Genomic DNA, 26007 nt, shown 5'->3' on the forward strand with positions numbered 1-26007 from the left:
ATATTGAAATTAAACATGTAAGTATACAACATAGCGTGTATTTTGTGTGTTTCCAAGTGCATTTCCAAAGTGCACATTTCCGTGGCTAGTGTTTTGTTGTTGTACCTGGGGTACTTTCTACTTAATGTGCTCTTCTCATTTATGCAATCACTTGTCCGGCGCAGCCATCACCATTCGGCAGGCAGTGTTCAGCAGAATCCCAAAATGCGGCACGCAAAGTTTATCGCACGCACAGTCTTGGTGCAAAACAACAATGTTGAAGAGGCCTGCCGGGTGCTGAATCGTATTCTGGGAAAGGAGGAAATTTTCGACCAATTCCGACGCACTCGTTACTACGAAAAGCCGTTCCAGGTAAGGACAAGGATATCCCCATATGATGGCCGTGTATTGAATGCAGATCTGCTTTTCTTTTACAGACCCGACGACGCATCAACTTTGAGCGCTGTAAATCGATTTACAACGAAGATATGAACCGCAAAATTCAGTTTGTATTGAGGAAGAATCGCGTCGAACCGTTCCCTGGATGCAATTAATGTAGAAAAATAAATGTTCATGTAGTATACAAAAACTCTTCTGTACAAACAAAGGAAATAAGGAATTGTTGGGGTTTTCTGGTGGTGAAGAAATGGTGTAGCATAAAAATCGAATTACATTTATTGCACGTTTAGCTAATGTAACGTAAGCAACCAATCAAGCAGTATAGATCCATCAAACCATTCGTTACCTACTGTCAATCAAATGACACGAAGTTCGAAAAGAGGTGTGGTCAAGGCATCTATAACTTTAGCAGAGGTAGAATATTGAACATATTCGAAAATACTAAAATTGTCATTATACATACGGAAAATTAAGACGGGACTTTACCAACCAAAATTGTATACTTTGGAAGTTCAGATTGAACAAAATAGTACAGCACGTTTTTAAAATACGTTACATTCTCAGCAGAAAGTCTTACCATAGCAGGAAGTTAAAATTGAAGACAATGGTTTTGGTAGGGTGATATGAAAATCAATATTAAAATTGTTTCTAATGCTAAATTATTTCGTTGACCCGTGGACTTCCTTTATTGTGAATGATCCTTTTTGTTGTTAACGTTTGATCTGGGTTTTTCTCGTACAGTGAAATAATATTTAAGTTATCTTCGAAAAAATGACACCCTGTCAAACTTTACCTGTAGTATGTAACACCCTTGTGCCAAGAAGCACGAAATCCGAAGCAGTCGAAACGAAAACTGTGTCAGTCCCGGGTTCCGCAAGATAGTGTTTGCGTGCGCGATTTTTCCACCGTGGGGGCAAGAAAAGTAGAAAACGCTTTTCCGCAACGCACACCATCTTCGCTCCGGTGGTTCGCGTTGGTCGGTCGGTTGAATTTTTCGGTGGATTTGGTACAGCGGATCGTGAACGCGGCACGAACAAGAATCCCGTTCATTGGGGCAACGTTCTCCCTGGGAGTTTGTTTCCTGCGTGTTAATTAACGGATTGACTCGTACTCCGCATCTACCATTCACCGCCAACGCGTTGGTGACACACACGTTCTGGCCAGCTAAGCGATTCTCCTGCTTCAGCAAGTTGCCGGGTGGAAAGGAAAAACTGGGAGAAGAAATTTTTTTATCGCATCTGTAGCGCGTACTTGTGTATGTGCGGATGTGTGTGCTTTAAAAGTGCAGATACAACGGTGTGTTTCCTACTGTTCGGACAGTGGCCGCACAAAAAGTGTTTTTTCGGTTTAATTGATATCCCATAATATAAGGATCCTGGTGGTGCATCGAGCATCTGTAGCATTGGAATAAAACGGAAAGAAAACAACCTGCAGCAGTGTGAAGAGCAACCCTGGGCTGGTGACCCTGGGCAAATGTGAGATCGCAAAAGGAGTGGCGAAAACTACGACACGGACTTGCTGTTGAAGGAAACAATTCCAAAACGCAACTCAGAAACGGCGGACGTACACATTTCTACCACACGCATCCCCAATACGACTAAGCGCCGTTTGCTGGTCGAAGCAGTAAATAGTGCAAGGAGGAAAACGCCGGTCCCCTTGGATGAGCAAAAATGATTCTGCTGGAGATCAATAATCGGATCGTGGAGGAAACGCTAAGAGTCAAGTTTAAAAATGCACTCGCAGGGTGAGTAATCGCAAGCCTTCGCGTCCAAGACGAATCATTCGCTCACTCACGTCATCTTGTTGCGGTGATTCCACTGCCGTCGCCCTCGCCCCGTTTCTTTGGTTGCCTTCGCAACCACTAAACCATCCCCCCTAAGAAGCATAAACGTCAAAACGTTCCGTTTGGCACCCGGGGCCCATTTGGCCGTATGGAAATTGCATTTAAACAAATAAGTATAACCGTAGGTCGACCACCAAGAAACGGGTGGGGGGCATCGCTATCGGAACACGTTCACTCCAGCTCCCCAAAAAGGAAACCTACCCCCATGTTAGTGACATTATTGCATCGTCCTGAACATAATACAAGACAAATATGGAGCACGTCCATCAGTTTCCGCCGGGATGTCGTGTCGTTCCTGACGCTATATCTTGCAAATAATGTGACACATTTTTCTACCCCCTAACACACATGCTCTGGCCAACACCCTTCGAAGGAATTGGAAAAAAGCCTCCGAAACAGAGTTTGTTATCGGTGTTATCGGTGCGATTTTCGACCGCTTAACTTCATACACAAACACAACCCACTGAGGCCCTGTGGTACACTCGTCCCATGCGTATGTTTGGTGAACGTAGGACTGATATGGCTTATCTGGTAAATGTTTCCTTCTTTGGGTCCCCCGGATTTTTACAGCCGACCGTATGTGCACCGGAAGACGGAGTCTTGGGTGCAGTGAGGAGTATCACGATTACGGGTACAAAACTTACATCGGACAGCTTTTCTCAGATTCTCTAAATTTTCGCAGATACATGATCCCTATTTTGCAATTCTATCTGTTCCTGTTTACACGAATCAATGTTTAGATACAAACGGGAATCTGGTGTGCAAAGTTTACACCTTCTCTGCTTTCTCTTGCAACATCCCCCGTAAATCCAAATATAGAAATTACCTGAACGTAAATGGAAATGTATAAGAAAGTCTTGATTCTCCTTTGAATGCCTGGGACCTGTTTGTTCATATACCGAAGTGTGTCTTATCTGCAACAGATGATGGTGGAGCAACTTCGCAATATCCGTTATCGATGAAGTGGTCTCACCAAAATGCTTTCATTACTCTTTACTTGATATAAAAAAGCTCTCTTATCTGTACCTTCTATACGATAGGAATCGATTCACTTGATTCCACAGAAATCCCCTTTTAGATACCTTCTTCAAAAATTGTTGATGAGAATCAGGATAAAAAGTCATTTAAAAATATACTCATCAATTCTTTACTTCGTATAGGATTTTTACAATCTCAGTAAATGAGTCTTAACCCTGCCAAATCATGTATTTGCTCCAACCAATTTTTACTTGTGCTCAAAAAGGTGCTGATTTTTCGACTGACCATATTTTGCTGACCTAACGCTTAAAATAAAAATCAGAAGAAATAAAGGAAAGAATATGGAGTGGAACGTAAAAGCAAAACATCAATGCATATTTACAGCGCACCAATAGCCCGGATGCATTCTTCTTCAGGGTGGCAGAGCGTCGTCATCGGAACTCGGCCATGAAACGATGGCCGGATACTGCTGATATACAAGAAATATGCACCGCAACTGCAATGCTTTCCTCTCTGTCGGTTTGTTGGTCATGTTTATTCTTCGAACTTCGTGTCTCAAACTTTCCCATACGAAAGAGATGCCTCGTTGCATTTCGAAAACTCACTTTCTTTGTCCACAAATCAGGATGATTCATACTTACTGTTGTCTGCCTTCAGTTGTCCCACTGTTTGCAATTGAGCCGATTTTTTAAAAATATGCTTCATATTGATCGATTTCATGGCATACTATATTTTATCAGCGGCTACTTACATTGCGATACATTTATCTAGCGTTTTCTTTCCTTTTATTGCAGGATTAAGGCGGAATCAATCGATGTGACCGTGGCGGACTTCGATGGGGTGTTATTTCACATTTCCAACGTCAACGGTGACAAAACGAAAGTGCGGGTACGTACCTCGGATATTTTGGAAGAAAGCAACCAGAACAGAAGGGCGAAAATGGATCCAGAAATGGTCCATTTGTGCAATGATCGGAAAATGAGGCTCTGCGATACGCGATGCGATTATCCAATTGGTGCCACTGGAAGGACCAACTCATGTCGTTGGAAGAAAGAAGAAGCAAGCAGTACGAAGCTTATCGACAACGAAGACACCGGATGATCTAGGAACGATGCCAACCTCACACCCTTGATTCGTTATGTCCCATTTTCTTACCTCAGGGACAACGAGTCTAACCAGCAACATGCACACATTTCTTGTTTCATCCGTACACGACGCTGTACGTTGGTTGTTCCATGTTATAACTTTTTTTTCGTCGACGGTGTATGGTATCCTTTTCAGACAAGCATATCGCTGAAGTTCTACAAGCAATTGCAGGAGCATGGGGCCGATGAGCTTTTGAAGCGGGAGTACGGCGATCTGCTAACGTCGCCCGAGGATGGCTACAATGTGTCGGTGTTGATCGATCTGGAAAACATTCCGGAAAACTGGGAAGATACGGTACGAAAAATCGGCCTGCTGAAGCGTAACTGCTTCGCGTCGGTATTCGAGAAATACTTCGACTTTCAGACCCAGGGTGAAGGCGAAGGCGAAGGACAGAAGCGAGCAGTAATCAACTATCGGAACGATGAAACGATGTAAGTATTTTGCGTGGGTGGGAACAACTGTTTGTCAAACTAACGTTTCACCCTTGGTCCTTTCGTGCCAAGGGGGGGATTATGTTGCATGCTATAAAATTATAAGACCATTATAGTAAGGATCTTGCTTGTTTCCTTGTTTATGTTGTAATGGGGGAAATTAAAAGAATCTTTAATTAATATGAAATGAACGAAGTTATGAACGATGAAATAATTGATGAGTTTATAGTCGTAATAATGCAGCTGAAATATTAATGCACACCTCCCATTCGTCCTCCCGCAGGTACGTCGAAGCCAAACCGGACCGTGTGACGGTCGTGTTTAGTACGATATTTCGTGACGAGGACGACGTAGTGTTAGGCAAAGTGTTCATGCAGGAATTACGCGAGGGCCGAAGAGCGTCGCATACGGCACCACAAGTATTATTTTCCCACAGGGAACCACCGATGGAGCTGGCCAATACGGGCGCCCGCGTCGGCGAAAACATTGGTTACGTCACGTTCGGTGAGTGTGCCGCTCGCAGCTCGTGAAGAAGTCAAGCAACTACCGTTCTTAAGCTCATGTCCAATTTTCCTATCCGTTTGCAGTTCTCTTCCCAAGGCACACAGCGAAAGAAACGCGCGACAACACGATCAATTTAATTCACATGTTCCGTGATTATTTGCATTATCATATTAAGGTGAGTGTTGTGACCGGGGGCGATGGTCGGGATGGTAGAGGTTATTTGGTGACCCACAAAACAAGTAGTTTATTGTTTCCAAGCCAATTGAGACTGAGAATGTTTTTCTTCTTTCTTATGCTTTGCTTTCTTGTACAGTGTTCGAAAGCATACATTCACTCCCGGATGCGAGCAAAGACTTCGGAGTTCTTAAAGGTGCTCAATCGCGCTCGGCCGGAGCCAAAAATTACGGAAAAGAAAACAATCACGTAAGAATCAATCCTTATTTGCAGCCATATTCGATTTGAATGATTGAGTTATGCAAATCTGTGGTTTTAATTTCTATTTTTAGTGGTCGAACGTTCATCAGAAAGGAATGATTCAGTAACTCGTCGGACGTCTAGTTGTTAAATGTGTAAGTATACAAACGAAATAAATAAACAAGTGTGAGAACAAAACAAAGGCAATGATGCAACAACGGCATACCGTAAAGGATCTGGAAGCGAAAATCACCTCCAGTTCCTTAAAAATAAAATATTAAAAAGCGTTGTAGAAGGAATTTGGTGATTTAAAACCCCTAGACTAGACTCAAGCTCTCCATCCGGTCAGTCAGTATGAAGTGAATGAACCTTCGATGGATAGATCAGTCGCATGGATGCTCAGGAGATCGCAAAAAAGCCAACAAAATGCAATTAATCCTACCCCCCTTACATTGGGCAAGAGTCAAAAACCCCGTTCGGTAGTTCGGATAAATAATCACAAACGGAAAGAATAGTATTCTTTATAAAAGCAAATTACACTATAACGCCTCTATACACATTGACATCTAATAGTAAAAATTAGTATAAAAAATACACCCATTCTCTCCGTACAAGAAAACATTAGAATTGATCGGAATTTCTTAATCGAAGCGCTGCCAACGTAAATTTACTGTTGAAGCCTGGGATGGGGTGGCTAACGGAAATATAAAAACACGAAAGAAGAAAATGGCAATTGAAGAAACATCATCAACATTCAATGCAACGCTCCCTGGTGTTCGAGGGAAAGTGTTTTGAAAAGAAATAAGAAAACAGTTAGAGTATTAAGCTAAGTAAAATAAATTTTATACAAAAAAAGAACGAAAACACAGCAAAGAAAAGCATCAAAGCCTCGTGAAGGGATGATGGTTCTCTTGGAAAAATAAAATTCAAGCCACACGAAACAGGGGTGCAACAATTAAGATCATTCAACAAGAATAGAATATGTTTTAAAAAACGTGTGCTTAAAATCACGAAACACCTTCTGGGAATAGGAAATTGAAGCTTCATATGCTGCTTGGAGAATGTTTTGTAGACAAAATTATGCGCGGTCTAGGAGGGCGGAACATCGCACAAAAAATAAAAGAGGAAGGATTAAATAAAACATGTAAAAGCTCGCTACTTTGCGCATTTGCAAAGACGGAGAATATCGGGTAGCAAAGAAAACAAACGAAAATAGGCAAGGTTACTAACCAATTTACTAATCACTTCACGGAGGATCTAAAATAAGAAAACTCACTCGTACACAAGCAACACGAACAGGAAGAAAACACACACACACAGTTTGTTACAATGCCGTTCCACGACGAGAAATGCATAGAGGTTTGAAAAGGAAAGATAATATTAAGGACGCAAATGAGGAAGTATAAACAAAAAAATAGTAGGCCGAAAGAATTCACGAAGAAAACAATTGCAGATAGTAATGAATGCAATACTAACAAAAAAGGGATATGAAGCATCGCGTTAAGCTCACTCGGTGCAATTATGCCCCGCAGGAGACGTTCTGGGTGACGCTTAACGCACACTGTTTTCATCATCCAATTTTACCAAACTACAGAAGAAACGTTGTTTACTAGTACACTACTAATACTATTATTACTAGTAGCCTGTAGGAAGACGAGTGTGAGCTTGGACAAACATGACTAGAAAGAAGAAGAAAAATATTAATCTTAGTACCCAGGATCGCAAAAGGAAAGCTAGTTAAGGTATGGAATCGTGGCGCAATTGTTGTACGCTCGGTGTCGAATGTACATTTACCAATTTCTTAACATCCTCGAGGTTACGGGCCGACGCGTCGGTGATCCGCAGAGGAGGGACTATTCTTCCATTGTTTGTAGTGCTGCTGAGAGTAAAGGAAAAAAGAGCGGGGAATTAGGTAGACTAACCTAGCTGGTTCTGCCTGGGGCGAAGAATCGGAGATGAAAGCTGTTATCGGAATCGGTATGATGGTACACGTTACGCTGAACCGGATTGTACTTGAAAAACTAAGAGTGAAAGCTGATGTGCATTTATTAACTGGCAAGACACCTCCACCTCCTATTCCTGCAAGTGGCAAGTGCTTCATGGTTCTCCGTTGATCCAGAGTGGCAAAATAATAGGAAAAAGACGTTTAATATTTCCCTTGTAGCTAGCGAGTCACAAAAATGTAGAGAAACGGGGCGTTTACATCGTTTAAACGTCGCTTTGCTTCGGTATCTCTCTCCCGGGACCCGTCATAAAAGATGCCACGAAGTTAAAGTATTAAAAACCATGATCAGTTACATCGGATCTCGTTTGTGAACGTTTGTCATAAGAAAAAAGATTGCCTAATTCATGTTTCCTCTGAAAAACAAAACATCCATGAAACCTACTCTGGATTGGGAAAGAATATTATGAACGTGTCGCTGTAAAATTTGATCCAAGAGAAATATGATATGTGCTCCAGAGTTAATTCAAGTGAATTACACATGCGGAAAGATAAGAAAAAAACCTTCAATAAAACCAACCTACCCCGGCCAATAAAACTGGAGGGAATAGAAAATGTAAAAAAATTGCTTTTTTTTGTTTTACGCGTTACGAAATATAGTTTGGTCATCACAACAAATTCTTGTTTTAAGTTTGGAAAACAGCCCCCACCTTTATCACACTTTCATGACACACTATGACCCGGTTGAAAAACGGCGAATGAATAAGATTATGAGCTCGATGGTATTTATTACGGTATTGCTATTGGGTAAAATGGTTCTCTCAATTTTATGTTTCATGTCATTGTTTTTACATTTTCTTCACTGCAGACAAACGAAGACAGAAAAAATGAAACCGATCAGTGCGAGTAAAGGCAAACCGTCGTCCTATCGTGACAAGAATCTTCGTCGAAAAAGAAAAGAGGCGTACTGTTGGCGTTTGTAATAAAACAAGCAGCAGGTGGGGCACTCCTTAATTTCGTGTCGTTGAGTCACAACCTCTTTGCGGAAGGGACACACCCTGTCGGGGAGGGGTTTGATGGAAAAGGCATGAATGGGCTGAAATGGATGAGCAACGCGAACGGCGACCACGTACGTCCGTTCACACCCACATCTATAAATAAAAAAAAGTTGAAAAGGATTCAACAGGATCCTGCTTGCCAGCAGTAGCTCTTTTTGCAGGCGAAACAGTTGCAGGCGTGATCCCGACCTGGGCTAGCATATTTCAGACTGTCCTCCTAATCCTTCGACGATTTCGTTTGACTGAAGCCAGAAGCGGTCCCGTTAGTGTCACGGATTTGGACATTTGTGAACTGTTGTAGTAACCTTTCCAGGACTTGCGATGGGTGATGAAATGAGCGTCGAGCAGGAAGCGGAAGCGATTCTCGAGGCGGAAACAAGCTTCGGGATGCGTGTGTGGCATCTGCTTTTCCTATGCTGCGGTTCCGTGCTCGGTGTCGTCATCATACTCTGCTGCTGCATACGCTTTCGGATACCGCGCACTAAACAGGACATTGAGGCGGATTACCATCGGAAGAAGCTGACTCGGAAGTTCCGTGAGCGATTGGATTGCATGAACAACGCCGATATCGATGAGATGGATCTCATGAAAGCCCTCGAGCGTGTTCGGGAAAACTATGTAGCGGATCAAGAAAAACTCACCAGCAAAGAGGCGGCCGAAAACAAGGATAATCAAGCGATTGTAACCGTTTGCGATAAGGTCTGAAAAGGTAGAGGGCAGGGGTGAAAATGATATTTCTTCTTACATTCGAGGCGGTTGCAGTTGGAATAGTATTTATCGTATAATTAATCGTCCTGTTCTCAATTTTTTTGAGATACACGAACTACGTGCATCATAATATCATTTACATCTGACGTATGTTTGTGCAAGTTGACAGACAATTTGTAGATTTTATTTTAAATCCTGTGAGCAATAAAGAAGAAAATTTGCTGTACACAATGTTTTGGATAGCTATTTAATATTTGCTATTGTATTCTAAGAAGTTTCGAAATAATAAAGATTAAATTTTAAACCATTTTGATATCTTTGAACTCAATGAAATGTAAATAAAAGCTGTGATTTTCGATGAATGTCAAAAGAAACATTCAAACCGTCACTTCAAACCCCAATCCGTCAAATGGGACTCAATCCTTTAGAATCCATCAAGGGATCGAGTCTTCGGGTCTTCCGAATCTTGATTCTGCCAACACTAGTTCAGTTTGCTACGAGCCAGCGGACAATAAAAACATAAAATTTTCGTACGTCCTCCATCTTGGTGGTGCTTCTGTACAATATCTATACCCAGTAAACAGTGTAAGCGCTTTGGAGTAGTTTCCAACATCCAAATAGCTCTCTCGCTCGATTGGTCGTTTCAAGAATTTCACAACAGTTTGTGCATTTACAGGGGTTTCACTTCGTGAAAGTTTAGAAATAGTGACGGACACAGTCCACTTTCAAGTGCTACACTTTCCCGAACGAGAGACGAAAAAATGACCATCATTACGAAACCGTCGGCCAAGAAGGCGGAGAAGTCTATTCTGCCGCTGGTTCGTCCGGATGCCAGCCCAAGTGCGCCAGCTGTAAGTAAACGCCCTCGCCGTACGCCCTTTTCTTTGAAAAGCGAGGCGTAAATGTAGCATGTTGAAAAATTACACTCCGCATTATCTTCCGCTATCCATGTCCCCGCAACGCATTGCAGTACAGTTTTCTTGTTGTGTCCGTCTGCTCAATGATATGTCTTGAAATATGGCCAAAATTCAATATCATAGTGCATGTTGGTGTTGGAAAAATCAATCCTTTTTCATGTTTTCCACCTGCTGTGCTAAAATATGTTTATGCCATCAAACCATCCCGACATCGTGATTCTGCGGTTGGCGATCGATATAAAATCGGATGTGTAAACATTTCACCTTTTTTTGCAATAAGAAGACATTTTTCTCCCCGCCCTATGCAACCAGCTGGAATTATGACTCAACGATGGATTTTATCAGTATACAGCGATGTGATTAAAAAAAAAGAATGATAAAACATGCTTCACCAACACGATAGAAGTTCATCTACGACGCAGTTGAGTTATTAGTAGAAAAAAAATGCTCACATGAATGGTGATAATTGTGCAAATTAGCACAGTACATCGCAATGTGTAATGTGCTAGGGTCATATTATGGAAAATTGTTTTCAATTTTAGGTTCCATACAGATGAAAAATGAAGAAAAAACAAACGAAACGAAATACCATAAAGAATGTGCCTCACGCAACCCTGCACTTCACACTATAACCGAAGGGCACACTTTCGGCGAAGATAGTCCTCGCTCGGTACGTGCCGGCAGCGTCCACCACGCACCCCATCCCCTGTCTTAAGATGCTCCCTTCCGTAGGACTGAAGGTTTGCGTGACTCTCGCAAAGGTTTCCTTGTTTTTCTTGCCTTCTATTATTTTCCCGCCATGTGTTTGAACACGCATAAGCTCGCTCGACCGTCTCGATGTCCGCGGAAAAGTACAATACTTTAAAACTCCCCTGTAGCATGTAGATGGTAACACTGGAGGGAATGGTTCGTTTGGGAAGCGAACTGGCAGTGCAATTGTGCGGAAGATTCCACGTAAAGCTGCTTTCACACTTTCAGTTGAATAAATAGAATCATCTTATGGTCCGGGGACTTTACGTTGCTGTGTCTGGCCTATTCACCCGGTTAGCGATATCTCATTAGATAAGGAAGAGTCGGTTGCCTGTTTGTTTGACTCACCGACCTTATCTTCCATTCTAACCCCCCGGTGTGAAGTTAACTCGGCCACCACGGACAATCACATTTCGCAATTCGGGAGATTGTGGTTCCCTCCTTTATAGTATTTTCTTTTCCGTCAACATGACGCTTATTTCGAGTTTTCACTTGTTTAAGCGAGTTTCGTTTTGTGGTGCAAAGATTTTTGTTTTGTAGAATCGGTTGAATAACCACCAATCCTCGCCCACACATCGCGGGGTGCTTATCTTGCGCTTGTTCAGCCCCCCCTGATACATGCCATCGCAACGAATGTGTAGGACAAAAATGCTCACGTTTTCAAGGTTTCCGATTTCAGAAGCGAACGGAAAAAAGAATCCTGCATGCAGTCAAGCGTGATTCTTTGGAATGGACCGTCTTCTACCTTAACCTGCGGTAAAATGTTAAATCGAAAGGAGGAAAACGGAGCAAACGGTGTTAGGCGGTGATATGTCTCCGCGCCTAACGTTACATAAAACCTGTTGATATTTGGAACGGTTCGAAATTCACGGAAACACAAATTCAACACATTTCAAATCTGCTATGCTCCTGCGTTAAACTGTATTTTCCTGAAATATGGTGTTGATAAGGCAGCCAAGTGTTATGCATTCAATTTCATGTTACACATATTTTTTCCAACTTTCAAATGAATCACTTTAATCACTGCTTAACCATGATTTCATAAATTTAATTTAAAAAAACCCAGAGTCTATAACGCCTTACACATGGTGATAACTGCATTATAATACAGAACAAGCTGTGCAGTGTAACGAAATTTCTGTTTACTATCTTGATCCGTTTGGGGATTGTTTATTCTAAGAAAAATTAAGTAATTTGTTTAAAAAAATCCCTATTTTGCTAAAATGACACTATCCAACATGGGACATAGTTCGGATATACTGCTCATAAACGCACCACTCAAACCCCAAAGGTCTCTTGCGTCATCCCTGTTGCAATCGTTAACGTATAAATAAAACTATTCTGTTCTCTGCACACCACACCCCGGCCGAGCGACTCGCAAGGGACTTTTCCATTAGCTGACCTCGCACTTCATCATCAAGCTTGGACCGACGAGTGGTCAGGGTTGACCTTCGACCGGCAATGTTTCGTTTCCTCTCGTTACCGGCAAACATGGAAAATGCATAAGCGCATAGCTAATGGGGCGACCCAGTGTCGTAGAAACTTTGCAATATGATTCAATTAGTTTTTATTGTCGTATATCGTTTGTATGTCGCATCGAACTCCTTTCTAGTGGGAGTGTCGTACTGGGTTTTGTTACTCGAACATGGCCGATAGCGTTCCTATTCTGGTGGGGCTGGTGAAGACGACGTATTAGTAATAGAATTGTTTCTCCCTTGACGTCTCTCATGTGGCGCAATCTGGCGCAACATCACGTCGATGGCAATGGGTTACTTCTTCGTGGGTTAAACACCACGGTTGTTGGATTGATCGAAGCAGACGCATTCCTCCTTGTTTCTTAGCCCGCTCTCAAGGCCGCCGGTTTGGTCGCCGTAACGGTGACAGTATCCATGTAGATGTAGCTGGTCAGCGTAGGCGTTACGGTGACGAGCTTGGTAACGCGCTGGTCGAAGGCTATCACCGATTTCGTACGCGTCGCTGCTGACGTGGCATCCGCAGCTCCACGCTGGGTCGCCTTGGTAACCGTATGCTCCTTGGTCGTCGTCAATGTGACGGGTTCGAGAGTCTTCGTAACTGTCACCGAGATGGTCGTCTGCTGCGAAGAGTCTCCTTGTGTCGGTCTCTTCGGTGGCTGAAGAAGGTCCTCCGGAAGGACAAAGTTGCTTCGCAGCCGCTGTTCGGCCGCTAGGTGTTGGCCCCGGGCTGCCGGCGGCAAGTAATCGTTGGTCGGTTCTGCCACCGGTAGGTACTCGTTGTTGAGCGGCGGTGGGGCGCAGGTCTCCGTAACGGTGGCCGTTTGTGTGAGGGTCCGTGTGGAGCGGACAGTCTCAGTGAGGGTTTTGTACACCGGCGTTGTAGTCGTTTCGACACGGACGAGTGTACTAAGCTGGGTCGACGTGAGGGTACGGAAGGATGTCTCCGTGAGGTAACTGGTGTCGGTCAGCGGAGGAGCGTAGCTGGTCGAAATGTAGGTGCTGTAGTAGGTCGTTGCGAAGAGCTCCGTCACGGTGCAGGTGGATGTCTGCGTGACCGTGTCGGTGCGATACTCGACCACCGGGTAGCGTTCGGTTACGTGCTCCACCCGGACGACCGGACTGGTTACCGTTTCCACCCGGGCGATGGTACTCGTCTTGGTGGAAGTCCTCGTGACGGCGGGGAGGCTGACTGTGGCGGTATGCGTCGTCGTCTGGACGTTGGTTCGAGTCTCCACCAACCGCTGCACCTCGGTCGATGTCGTTGGGACGATCAGCGTCGTCGTGACGGTGGTTGGCACCTTCAGGAACGTGACAATCGTCTCCGTAACGTTCACCTTCACTGGCACCGTTAGGATCGTTGCCGAAGCCGTGCACGGTGGAGGCTCGTCCAGGAGTGGACAGCTTGGTGTGCGGTAATCGTATCCCGTGAAGGAAGGTGTCGGTGTCGGCGTTGGATAAACATATCCATCAAAGGACGAACCCGAAACGGAAAGGAAGCAGAACGAAAAGGCAACGATACGCGAAAAGAAGGCACCTGGACGGCAGCATTTTTGGGAGTTGTTTACTCCGAAAACCGCCATAATGCGCCGATTTAAAGAGTCTAACGGTTGGGAAGAAGCTTTTTACATTCCACTTCACTTGAACAACACTTGTATGTGTACACTCGTCCACTGTTTTTGACGAATAAAATGCCGGGATTTTCTCTGATTACTTTCGGTCAGGCCTTTTCCGGTGAAACACTCGGTGCTAATGGAACATTTCATCTGGTAGAATTTTCTTTCAAGTGCCGCACTTTTCACCTCACCGAATTTTAACACTTTTTCCCCCAAAATGGTTTCGCGTTCGTTTGGGTAACTCTGTTCGGAAGCTTCGATGTTTGGGACTCCTCTTGAACTGTCTCTCCTTCCCGTGGTATATCTCGTGGTCGACTAATCGAGCGCGCGCCAGCATGAACTCGTTTTATGGAATGTCCTCCCCACACTGGGCGACCGTCGGGCTTTTTTTGCGGTCGGGGACAGGACGGCACTTTGTGGAGCTCGAAGAAGATTCGCATTGACGACGCAGACAGCAGACGACGTCGGCGTGAGGTGTTTGCGTCCACATCCCACACGTCCAACTATTGGTCTTACCAAATACGGGGACACGATCCAGCCATCCCACAAACAGATTCCGTTCGTGGTGCGGCTTAGGGGGCATCCTCGCCGATGTGAGGTGTGAAACAGTCCACGGGTATTGGCCCCACGAGTAAACGAACGAAATCGTCATCTAAAACATGCCGACCAACTACCTGCCTCCAGGGAACAAACACACACACACACACCGAAGACGCAGCAGGGTTAAAGTGATCATAACTTCCGGACCAGATTTGGACGCTTGGAGCTTGGACCACGCAGCTTCGTGGGGGTGTTGTGCTTATCGTTGCCCAGGAGCGGCCACTTTGGCAGACCATCACCCTATCGCTTTGGAGGCGTATTGGGGAACCGGCCAAGATCAAGTTCAGCACGGAAATCAACCCTGGTCACTGCTTGCTCTACCTCCGGTGTCCGGCTCCTTCCATATCATATCTCACAACCACAACACTTTCCACACAGCTGTGCCCCCTAACCTGAGGCCTTATTTAGTCGGACAGGTTTTCTGGTCATTGGCATCATCATCGGGGCTTTCTGTGCACTAATTAATTATGCGCATCGGTCTTCTTCCTACCTTCTTGAAGAGATTTGTGTACGACTCGAGAATGACACGTTTTTTTTTGTGAGGGGGTGGCATGTGGGACGTCTGGATGATGCGATTTCGTCGGCGACGGACTTGCGATGGATTCTTTCAGTTGTATTTGATAATCTTTTCGGTTCATCCATTCAGACGCGAGTCTTCAGGTTTTGTCGTATGAATAGTCAATAGCAGAAATAAATATTTGGCTATTTGCATTCATGAATCATCGTTTAAGTGCCATAGAAAATAATCGATTTAAACCGACGTTTTCAACGATTTTAAATCGTATCTTGTTAAGTTGATGTTATGCTGTGAGGTAATCATGCAGCGGAATGATTTGTTTTGAACCTTTGCAGCAATATGGTTGAGCAATTGTTGAACTTGTGATGCTTAGCTAAGCTTGCCATGATTTTTACAAATTTGTTATGACTAACTTAGCCTGCTGTGTTCAGAAGGGGCAAGTTCATAATTTAAAAAATGCAAAATTAGTCTGCCAACCAAATTATCTCACTCTTATTCATAATAAATACTATTTGTTTTCAAAATAAGTGCCATACTTTTTATACGTTTGAAACCGTTATATTATAATTAGCTAGCATTAGGTCATCATGGTTGATGTTTTGCATCATGGCACGAGGCCACGCGATTGTTTAGTAGAACCAACAAACGTACCGCGCGGTGTTATCGATTTCTGGACCTTTTAACGCGTTGGCTACGAATTATGAATTTAAAATTTGAATGCAAATGATTCAGCGTGCAAGATCATTTGATAACGGTCACATTTGCATTCCCCTGCAGCGGTCGAAAGATATATGCCACATGTTGGAACATTTTAGAAATTTCGCTCTTTATTGAAGCATTTTATTTTTGGTGATTTCTTTGCTTTCCCCGTTAAATGACATTCCCTCCTTCCTAGCGTTAGTTATATGCTTTTGTAAGGATCTAAACATTTTTAACTAATCAATCCCTCTTCAATCATTTTATTCATTTTTCATTGTAGGACGATGGAAATTCGACGGCATCGAATATTATTCTGCTGCGCCGCGCTCGCCAGCTGTCCCCGGCAAATGTTGCCCTACTGCTGATGGTGGCCCTGCTTGGTATCTCGATCGGTACGATCGGTGGCCTGTACTGCTACCGTCAGTACATGGCGTCGCGAAACAACCACATGCGCTACACGGGCTACTGCAGGATCCCGTACGACGCCAGCAACTACGAGTCGCTGTACCGCCCGGTGAACGCCAACCACGACGATATCCTACGCATGTTCCAGATGCACGCCAACGCCCTCGACTCCGGCATGCCCGAGGAGGTTTCCCGCGCGCTCAAGAATAGCGACGAAAGCGACAACAGCAACGACAACAACGACGGAGACAACATGGCCGACCAGTTCTTCCGCGAGGAGTTCGAGCTGGGACTGTCGGACGAGGAGAACTACTCAAAGATCGATGTGCCGCTGTTCCGTGGCCAGCGTCCGGCTCGCTTCCTGCACGATTTCAAGTTCAACCAGTCCGGCATCATCGATAGCGCGGCCAAACGGTGCTTCGTAATGGCGCTTGACCGTGAGACGATTCTGCCGCCGCAGTCGCTCCGCGACCTCATCCAGAAGATGCAGATCGGCTACTACAATATCGACACGAGCGTGGTGAAGAAGACGATGCGCGTCGTGCAGCCGGAACTGACCGATTACACCGACGTGTCGCCCCGCATCACCAAGGAGTGCTTCGACATGAAGATCTACCAGCTGGAGAAGATCATCAGCGGTGGTATGTTTCCTCGACAGCTTCAAATAAAGTACTGGTTCGCTATTGATACATTTCTTTCCATTTTTTTTGCTGGGTACACAGTCTACAAACGTTCGACCGACATCCAGGAGCGCTCGAAGTACGCCGAATTCGGTGGCAAACACATTGCGCTCATCGATATCACGAACCTCGAAGAGCTGAACTAGGACAGCACCGACTAGAAGGGGGAGCCTAAAGATGTCGGAAAACCGACAAGGAATCGAGGTGGCGTTGAGAGAGAACCTGTTTTTATGGCCGAGAAGCAAAAGCGACACCCAAAAACCACCACACCGTCGCAACCAGCTGAAAAGGAAAAATATTCACGTCATTTTATAAGCATCCTATAGGAAAACATCCGCATGTAGAAGAGCAGCACCACAAGAAACCAACCAAGTCCGAACCGAATTGCGTTCGCTTTGTCTCCAGGGCCCAGCTAGTCGCTGTGTCGGCAAAGGAGAAAGCGAAGCAAAACAACTGCAGCAACAAGAATGCTCTTAGCAGGAAAACTAAACGAAAAGAAAAGCATTGAACAGACCACAAGAGTTCGATTTAGAAGCAAATAACTACTATCTTACACCACTTTATACCTACCTACCCTCCCTTCTCTAAAGTGTTCCCTTTTGCCCCGTGCTCGGAACGGGCTCTCGAATCGTTACAGGAGTTTTCGTTACGTTTACCATACCATTTCGTGGATTTTTCGGTCCATGGATAAAAAATAAGTTAGTACGTTCCTGCATCCGGGTAATTGTGAAACCGTGTATTATCTATCATTCACCGTACCGTTCGGTATCGGTTTAATGCAAATTCCTAACATTACTTCTCCCGTTTTCAAGCGCATAACACAACAAAGAACCCTTTTTAAATGGCCGCAAGTGCTGTATTTTGTTTGTTAAATGAAATGATAAACAACGAACAAAAAAAAATTAATTTAAAAATTTGAAATTCGATGTTACTGAACGTAAATTGTATTGATGATGTGAAAGATGAATATTACATAGATAAATTTTGGGTGCTCTTTTCCTCGAGCTCTGGTGTTTGCTTGCTTTCATAAAATATCAGTGTGGCCTCTTTAGAACGTCTTGTACGACGACACACTACTGTTAACGTGTTAACGGTTCCCTTCAGCTGTCCCTGTTAGAGTAATGGCTCCGATGGTCGTTTGTGCCCTCGTGCAATCGTGGTATTCAAATTGTGTTTTTTTTAAGTTTATATAATATGCACAACCAAATGTGATTATTTGTCTTCTTTGATTTGCATTGGCACCATCTTCACACCATAGTTTGTTTAGTTTGCAATAGTTGAGGCAAGTTTCATTCAAGGTTTAAGGTGTGCTGCACCACACATACACATTCCTGGTGAAGAATGTTATTGCTCTTCTTCGCCCGAGCTGTTCTTTCTGAAACAAATTAAAAAACAACAAAAAAACAGATACAATTTCTCAATCCTTCGGGCACTGGAATAGTGTTCTCTAAAAAGTTCACAAAACCGATAGATTACACAGAAATAATGACACCTTTAAGAGTAACTACAATTATTAATACCTGCGGAAGGAGTGGAAGGGTAAAGGGCGAGAGGGGCGGAAAAGGAAACAGGCAAAAGGGAAGAACAACATTTAAACAAAATAATGCCGCAACAATTATGTTTATGTGAATTGTAAAGAATAAAGACAAACTATTAGTAAATACGTGGTGGTTTCCGTTTGTGTGTGTTTTCTTAAATTAAACTAATAAGACATCATTTAATGAATGAATAGCACGCTGCATTTGAAATCATTTTTGCTTTATTCATATGCCAGTACGAGTGGTCAATAATATTTTTTATACATATTTCGCTCAATTAGGTATGTAAATCTTTTAAATTTCATCCTCAAAACGTGTGCCATATTCACACGAGACGATTTCCCATCCGGGGAAAACTAGTATCGTTCAACTCCTGAGCCTTTGGGGTTTACGGGAACAGTAGTGGTAAATTTGGGCTAGCTAAAACCGAGAACCATTTCCCAGCGGACTGAGAAACATTCCTACCGCCAGGTTCAACGTATCCTCCAGCTTTCACTAGCATTTTCACTTACAGTCTAATCAGTCTTTTTAAACGTGAAAACTTTCGGAACACCCAGCCCTCCGTCGCGTCGCCCATTCGTCTGGTTTTTTAAAACAATTTTTGGAGGTCTCAAAGGTCAAAGTTTGTCCTGGTTTGTCTGCTAGTTGAAAATCTCAACCGGTCTTCGATCGTTATTTGCACCAACAAAATAAAAACCTTCTAAAATAAAAAAAAATCCCAATAAAGGTACGGCAGCACAAGTTTTTCTATGGTATGTTTTGGCAGTTGTCGTGGGGAGGTGTAATAAAACAAAACTATTAACCTGTACTGTAATAGTGGCAAATTAACTTAACTCGGATTTGCTTCCTGAAAAGTTCCTGAATTTCCTTCTCCCACTGGCGCCCCCAATAGTGATCGCACCCTATCCCGATGTTTATTCCTACTCTATTAGTAGTCTACCAATAACAAAGAGGTACTTTGGACTTGCTATATTGGTCTTGCAGATTTTTAACGTATTTTTCGTTTGTCAAACTTCCCAATTATGCAGATAAGATTTGCTTTCTCTAGTTTCCCCATTTTTATAACATTTCTTATGCTTCCTTTGGTTCATCATGATTTTTCCCCGCCTTGTAGGGTCGAGTTTTCTTTTAAATTCCTCGTGGTCGCGTTTCACTTACAATAATGTTGCCTCATTGTGGGGGTTAGTATACTTCGGCTGCACAGTAATGATGAATGCTATTCGAAGTCATCCGCACACCTCACATTGGAATGCGATGGAAACTTCTTTGCATCTTTGCCCAACTTACGTTTAATGCGCCATGCGTTCAACAGTTATTTCATTATATCAGATTCCTTTACAAACAGATCCTACTTGGATCGAACCGTTAGATCCGTGCTCATTTGGCTATTCCATGTTCGCGCGAGGCCTGCTAAGACGTACGATTTAGTGAAGAAAAATTTGGCTATCGTGCGCGTTAGTTATAGGGTAGCATAGGCTTTTTAGTGGAGTAAAAGTGGAGCTAGGAACAACGCGCATTAAGATGATTGATGCAAATCAAGCATCGATTGGCTAACACCACAATTCCCGTACATTTGTTGGATTCACTTCTATCGGTTGATACGAAGCGACGAATGTTCCAGACCAAACAGTTTGATTGCGCTATAAATAATAACCCGTGTTTTTTCCCATTCGTCTTCGTTTAGCTATCGATAATGCCCCCTTTTTTTCATTCGCTATCCTTAAACCTATTATCATGGTTAATGAGTTTGCCCCGACCCAACGGAGGAAGTTTGGTTAAATAATTACCATTCCGACACGCCGGAACCATCGATCCCTCCGAAAATCTCACTCCTTGAGAAAGGTGGACAAATGATCCGATGTGTTTTTATGTGGGTTTTGACAAATCCCTTTTGCCGATCAGCTGGACGGTATGCATAATTTGTACTGTAGAGATTATGGTCGATGTGCCAAAGTTCATTTCTTTAAATGCATGATGCAGATGCTTTGGTGCCTATTCTATTGATTTGTCTTTTACCGGTTGTTTATATTGATTCTATTGCACATTCCTCTTCATTTGTTATTTTAAAACCATTAGACTATGCCTACTTGCCGGAAGGATAGTAAAGTATTGCCTCAAAAAGACAAACGGATGCACATTCGAACGAAGGCACCGTCGCAGAGTTGTACGATTAAAAACCCATACCCATACGGAACATAACTAAAGTGCCCACCGATTTTAGACGGACAGTTTAAACTGTAGTGCAATGATTTGCCTTCGCGTTTGATCTTGACCTTTCTGAAATTGTCTGTGAAGAGAAAACCACCGATTGATTCTTTACCAGATACAAAGTTAAACAAAAAACAAGTAGGCTGGTAACAATGTAAAGTATGTCAAGAAAAAGTCCCGTTGCGTGAAGGCAAAACATTGCACAAACTATTTGATATCCAAATTTCCACGGTTTTGCTACCGTAGGTGTCCTTTAGTGCTGTGGGTAAACTGATCAAACCAAATCGTTTGCCGTATATTGCTACTTAATTCTTGTTTAATGAAATTCATGATATACTCGTAGTTCACGGACTGCCGTAGTTCATCGTCGTTCGGACAGACACTTTTTCCCATCGTGTCTTCTTGAAGGAACTGATTTGTGGCGTGCACAATTCTTAAAACTAAACATTACATTTGGTGTTTGCTGCTGGTTGCGGCGCCGGTCGGTTCTGGTCGGGAATGTTTGGCGGGCGCTATAAAACCGTCGTGCTGGTGCTGCGCGCATTTACGATCATCGTGCCCCCGCTCATGCCCAGCACCGACCCGGTCGGAGACTGCGGTGAGTTTGGCCCACTTCCCATCGCCGTACTCTGCGTGGTGGTACAGTGAAGGGCACCGAGCGTTGCGGACGGAGGCGCCGTCGTCCCGGTGACGATCGTGGTGCCACCTCCGCCGATCGTAATCGTCTTGCTCTTGCCGAACCCGAACATGGGCACGTACCGGAGTAGGCTGCTGTTGCTCTTGGTTACTTCCGTGTCGCGCTGCAGCAACGGTTCGATGGGATTGTACGCGTTTCCACCGGAGGTATTGCCACCGGCCGATCCCGACGTGCCGTGCACATGCCGGTGATGACAGGTCCGGTCGTGCTCGTGCTCCTCGTCCATCGGGGACAGCGGGTTGACGGTGGTAAAGTCCGTCGCGACGTTCAGATCGTTCAGGTTGATGGCACGCTGACGCTGGTTCGGATGGTGCTGCCGCTGGCCGTTGGCCCCACCCGTCGACATGATGCTAACGTTGTTGTAGCCGTTCAGATCGTTGAGTTGTTGCGTGCCGACGAGCAGATCGGCCGTCGGTTGGCCACCCACCCCGTCATCCTTGTACTTGCGCAACCCGGGCAGCAGCTCGAACTGGTCACTGCCGTTGTCGATCATCTCGACTGATGCGAGCGGCACGTCCAGGCAGGGATTCAACAGGCGCGGATAGTTCGAGATGAAATCGGACACCTCCGAGGCGGACGGACGCTTCTTGTAGTCCTGGTTCCAGCACGCGTTGATGAGTCCCTCGAGCTGCGGCTTCACGCCGGCCGGAATGGTGAGCGTCTGGCCGTTCTTAAGCTGCTCCAGCACCTGGTTGTTGGTGAGCCCCTGAAACGGGAACGAACCGAACGTGATGATCTCGTACAGCAGCACACCGTACGACCAGACGTCCGAGGCGGGCGTGAAGATGCCGAGCGCGAGCGACTCCGGTGCCATCCAGCGCACCGGAAGCATGCCCTTCCGGTTGAAGCGGTAGTAATCGTTCTCGAAGGTTGGTCGCGCCATGCCAAAGTCGCCAAGTTTGACGACACGCTGTGCGTTGACCATACAGTTGCGGCAGGCCACATCCCGATGGACGTACTTCTGCTCGGCGAGGTACGACAGGGCTCTTGACACGTCCAGCGCCATCATCGTGAGCCGCTTGTTCGAGATGTCCGAGTCCTCCGATTGCTTACTGTTGACCAGGTGCCGTCGAGCCAGCAGGTACGTCTTCAGGTCGCCGTACAGCATGAACTCCATGACCGTGTAGACCGGTTCGGACTGCAGACACACGCCGAGCAGGCGCACGATGTTGTTGTGATCGAACCGCTTCATCGCTTCCGCCTCGGACAGGAAGTCCACCTTGTCCTCGGTGTTCGAGCCGATTTTGAGCGTCTTCACGGCGACCGCCGTCCAGCCCTCGTCGCCGATTTGCGCCTCGCCACCGTACACCGTGCCGAAGGCACCCTCGCCAAGCCGCCGGTTAATCACCACCTGGTCCTTCGGAATCTCCCACTTGTCGAGCGTGTTGAACGGGATGGCGGACGGCGAAAGCAGGTCGATGCCGAGCTTCTGCAGATACTTGGCGGACGTCTTCATCTTCCGGTCGTAGCGCACCTTCCAGAACAGGAACGAAGCGATCGAGAGCACGGCGATGCAGAGGACGCAGAACACGGTCGTCACGGCCGTCGTCGCCTGCTCGCAGCTGATCCGGAACAGCCCTGCAAACCCGGCGAACATACACACCAGCGTACCATCGTCCGGCGGGTGACCATCCCGCGTCATCCACACGATCGCAGACTCGTTCAGCACCAGCCGTCCACCGACCAGCTCGTAGTCGCGACTCTCCGAAATGTTCGGCGTGAAATGGCCGACGATGTTGGCCGTCCCGTTCACAAACTGCACCACGTTAATGATGGTAAAGCGCGACCCAGCCTCACCGAACTTGATGCGGCCCGAGGCTCCCCGGAAGTCGGTCGCGCGGATCAGCTGCATCAACCGGTTCGTTGCCTGCTCCGAGTGGAGGTCGCTGAAGTAGGACGGATCCTCGCGCAACAACTTGTCGAGTGCGAGCGCGTACACCCATACGGCATCGTACGCAAAGCCGGCATAGTCGGACGGCAGGTAGCGCTCCCGGGCAAGCGCGGCCTTGTATCGCCGCTTCCACTCGCGCACCGTCGTCCCATCCACGTCCAGCGTGCTGTCGTCGTCGGCGAACGGGGCGTGCGAAAGCGAGAAGTGGCCGTTCATAGCTCGCAGCAGTTCGGCGATCGAACAGCCCGGTCCGGCCCCGTCAGCGTCCGTGTGGTTTTCCGCGCTCATGTTCCACATGTTCGACAGCCAGATCGGCAGGAACCAAATGTATCCGTTTTCTGCCGTCATCTGCAAGGGGGCGCAAAGAAAACGGAGGAATTATTCATCGGAAAGCTTGTATTCAGTTCAGTGCATTATTCCTATTTAGGACTTTGATTAAACCATAATATTGATTTTTCTAATTTTTAAATCACACAAGTGCTAAACATCAGAAAATTAAAAATGAATGGTTCGTTATTTTGAGTTTACAATAATTTTTCTAAATGCACCAGTAAATGCCTAATGTCACAACTACAATTTGGAACTTGTCCTCAATTCAACACAAAAACTTATTAAAACCCATAGGCTCCTTGGATAACGGTAGTGAAAACGTCAACGCTCTCGTTGCTAATCGCTATATATGACGTGGGAGCACGTCGTGCTCCAAACGTCCGTTAACAATGCAAAATTGTCACGAGGGCTAATCGATATTGTACATTCGCCGTGACCCATTTCTGGCTGTCCCATGTCGGGATCGAGTGCATTCTTGCAGCGCATGTCGTCCAACGGATGGGGCCGTTGTTAGCCGTCGTGGCCTACCATGTTTAACCAACGGCATCCAGAACGGTACATTTGCAACCGGCTGCGCACTGGCAAACGGCCCGTTTTCCCCCAAACACAGACGTGAAGACAAGTGGAAGTGCAGTCGAGTGAATGTCGAGGTAATTAGTGTGTCTATATGTGAAGATAAACATTTCTTGAGCTTTATTTTACATATAAGCACGTCGCAAAGACCTAGTTAGTCGTCCATAGATCTGTCTATTTATTCTGTCTAAAGCAGTCCCGGGTTATTATTAGATAAAATATAACAGACTAGTCATCCGAAGGTTAAAACAGAGTGGATGTTGTAACAGAGAGTGTCCAAATCTACGAACCGTAAAAATGATTCTTAAACAACACCTGTGTATACAACGTCGATTCTATTCCATTTGAAAGATAGCAATTCAACAGGTAAAAAATAAATGTAATAGGATTGTCGCAAAGAGCATTTTTTATCTCTGAATTCCGGTTGGAAACGAACCGAAAAATTGTGGTTAGTGAAACATATTTTTTAAAGAAGGTTCATTGTAAGGCGAAGGCCTAGCCTTATCGGGAGCCCTCGACTATCACAGTGAATGATGAGAAAAACTTTACTACTGAAGGTTCACCGATAATGGGACAAAGGAGAAAAAAAACCTTCGTGGATTTTGCCTTTTATTTTTTGTTACTCACAAAACCGAGAGACGAATGTTGCTGGTCTTCTTCTACAAGACCTGACACCATAACCGATTTTATCATGTGTCTCTTAGTTGATGTAGCATTCCACTTTTATTCAATTTTTCAATACTTTGTTGATCCTTTGGGTCGCAGCTTGTGAGTGAAAAGAAATCACACAAAAGCCCGTCGTCTGAAGGTTAGTTTTACCGGTCGAGATCGTTTGTGCATCGTCATGCATGTTGCATACGAAGGTCATTCCGCGTCAAACCGTTGAAGAAATTGGATATCTGAAGATCTGATATCGTAGGTAGACCATACGTTATTGAGTGGGGACAGTTCCAAAGGTATGTGACACAGATGTTTAAACTTTTACTCACACTTCCTGAATTACTTCCTGGATGGTCTTACACGTATATTCCGTCACCTGAAGTGGTTCACCAGCACCCCCCGCGCGACGGTGTTGGCTCGTGTTGTGTAGGTGGACCACTTACCCGCTCTCAGACATGTTTACCCAACCGACCCCGCCTAAATGCGCGCCAAGCAACAAGCCTCAGACCTGACCTTTCCCGACACCCGGTATGCATAGGTTAGAATCCTGTCCTTCGGGGGAGTTAGAAGGAGGTGAAGTCTCATAGAGATGGGAATGAGGCAGAGTGTCCCCATCAATTGACAACATTGTACGTAACGATTGAGGTTCCGTGTCTTCCTCCTGGGGCGCTATTTGTTCATATGTTGTTCTGTCGCATTGCGTCGACGCCTATCGAACGGAAGTCCCAATACCAGTCCGCTCTTTCCCACCCCGACGGCATCACAAGGGGCTCAGGTGACGACATGGTACGTGGTTCGTCAGACAACAGAGTCAGCTAACCGGAGCGACGCGATCCGATTCCACACAGAACACGGAACAAGGGCTTTTGCTTGGTCGCGCTGGCGCCAGCCAGAGAACACCAACAGACACACATACAAATAGATCCCTCGCTGGACTTCTGGCTCACCTCAATATCGCAATACGATTACGACAGCAATGACACGGATCGTACGTACGTACTTCGGTACTCCAACTTCAGAGCTTCAACTCTGATATTTTATTTTATTTACAC

General features: G+C 45.2%; 5 protein-coding genes across 5 annotated transcripts in view; 4 read left to right on the forward strand and 1 right to left on the reverse strand.

Moving 5' to 3' along the window:
* Positions 1-167: 167 nt before the first annotated feature.
* LOC131281535 (small ribosomal subunit protein bS21m) lies at positions 168-559 on the forward strand. The gene is made up of 2 exons (XM_058310873.1): positions 168-351; positions 417-559. The coding sequence occupies exons 1-2, from the start codon at positions 205-207 to the stop codon at positions 531-533; spliced, it is 264 nt and encodes an 87-aa protein (XP_058166856.1). The 5' UTR covers positions 168-204; the 3' UTR covers positions 534-559.
* A 1191-nt stretch (positions 560-1750) lies between these two features.
* LOC131283824 (probable actin-related protein 2/3 complex subunit 2) lies at positions 1751-5964 on the forward strand. The gene is made up of 7 exons (XM_058312798.1): positions 1751-2122; positions 3994-4087; positions 4481-4776; positions 5060-5280; positions 5364-5455; positions 5594-5703; positions 5787-5964. Exons 1-7 carry the CDS (start codon positions 2049-2051, stop codon positions 5812-5814), a joined length of 915 nt encoding a protein of 304 aa, XP_058168781.1. The 5' UTR covers positions 1751-2048; the 3' UTR covers positions 5815-5964.
* A 3051-nt stretch (positions 5965-9015) lies between these two features.
* On the forward strand, positions 9016-9399 carry LOC131282012 (uncharacterized). Its single transcript, XM_058311394.1, has one exon. It carries the CDS (start codon positions 9016-9018, stop codon positions 9397-9399), a length of 384 nt encoding a protein of 127 aa, XP_058167377.1.
* Positions 9400-9992: 593 nt separating this feature from the next.
* On the forward strand, positions 9993-17440 carry LOC131289502 (uncharacterized). Its single transcript, XM_058318780.1, has 3 exons — positions 9993-10253; positions 16254-17019; positions 17101-17440. Exons 1-3 carry the CDS (start codon positions 10164-10166, stop codon positions 17202-17204), a joined length of 960 nt encoding a protein of 319 aa, XP_058174763.1. The 5' UTR covers positions 9993-10163; the 3' UTR covers positions 17205-17440.
* A 3825-nt stretch (positions 17441-21265) lies between these two features.
* Positions 21266-26007, reverse strand: part of LOC131293033 (uncharacterized) — a 29458-nt gene continuing 24716 nt past the window's right edge. Inside the window, exon 7 of the mRNA XM_058321112.1 lies at positions 21266-23740. Coding sequence (XP_058177095.1) covers positions 21317-23740 — 2424 coding nt within the window. The 3' untranslated portion in view covers positions 21266-21316. The remainder of the gene's footprint in view (positions 23741-26007) is intronic.

The sequence above is a fragment of the Anopheles ziemanni genome, chromosome 2 (genome assembly GCF_943734765.1).
Source record: "Anopheles ziemanni chromosome 2, idAnoZiCoDA_A2_x.2, whole genome shotgun sequence".
NCBI classification, from domain to species: domain Eukaryota; kingdom Metazoa; phylum Arthropoda; class Insecta; order Diptera; family Culicidae; genus Anopheles; species Anopheles ziemanni.

What these genes read in the sequence shown, in the direction of transcription:
- LOC131281535 (XM_058310873.1), top strand. Translation starts at nt 205, where the DNA reads ATGCGGCACGCAAAGTTTATCGCACGCACAGTCTTGGTGCAAAACAAC. An exon ending in ACTACGAAAAGCCGTTCCAG is followed by an intron (nt 352 to 416) that starts GTAAGGACAAGG and finishes TTTCTTTTACAG; the next exon opens with ACCCGACGACGCATCAACTT.
- LOC131283824 (XM_058312798.1), top strand. Translation starts at nt 2,049, where the DNA reads ATGATTCTGCTGGAGATCAATAATCGGATCGTGGAGGAAACGCTAAGA. An exon ending in GTGACAAAACGAAAGTGCGG is followed by an intron (nt 4,088 to 4,480) that starts GTACGTACCTCG and finishes TATCCTTTTCAG; the next exon opens with ACAAGCATATCGCTGAAGTT. An exon ending in ACGGAAAAGAAAACAATCAC is followed by an intron (nt 5,704 to 5,786) that starts GTAAGAATCAAT and finishes TTCTATTTTTAG; the next exon opens with TGGTCGAACGTTCATCAGAA.
- LOC131282012 (XM_058311394.1), top strand. Translation starts at nt 9,016, where the DNA reads ATGGGTGATGAAATGAGCGTCGAGCAGGAAGCGGAAGCGATTCTCGAG.
- LOC131289502 (XM_058318780.1), top strand. Translation starts at nt 10,164, where the DNA reads ATGACCATCATTACGAAACCGTCGGCCAAGAAGGCGGAGAAGTCTATT. An exon ending in CCAGCCCAAGTGCGCCAGCT is followed by an intron (nt 10,254 to 16,253) that starts GTAAGTAAACGC and finishes TTTTCATTGTAG; the next exon opens with GACGATGGAAATTCGACGGC. An exon ending in GGAGAAGATCATCAGCGGTG is followed by an intron (nt 17,020 to 17,100) that starts GTATGTTTCCTC and finishes CTGGGTACACAG; the next exon opens with TCTACAAACGTTCGACCGAC.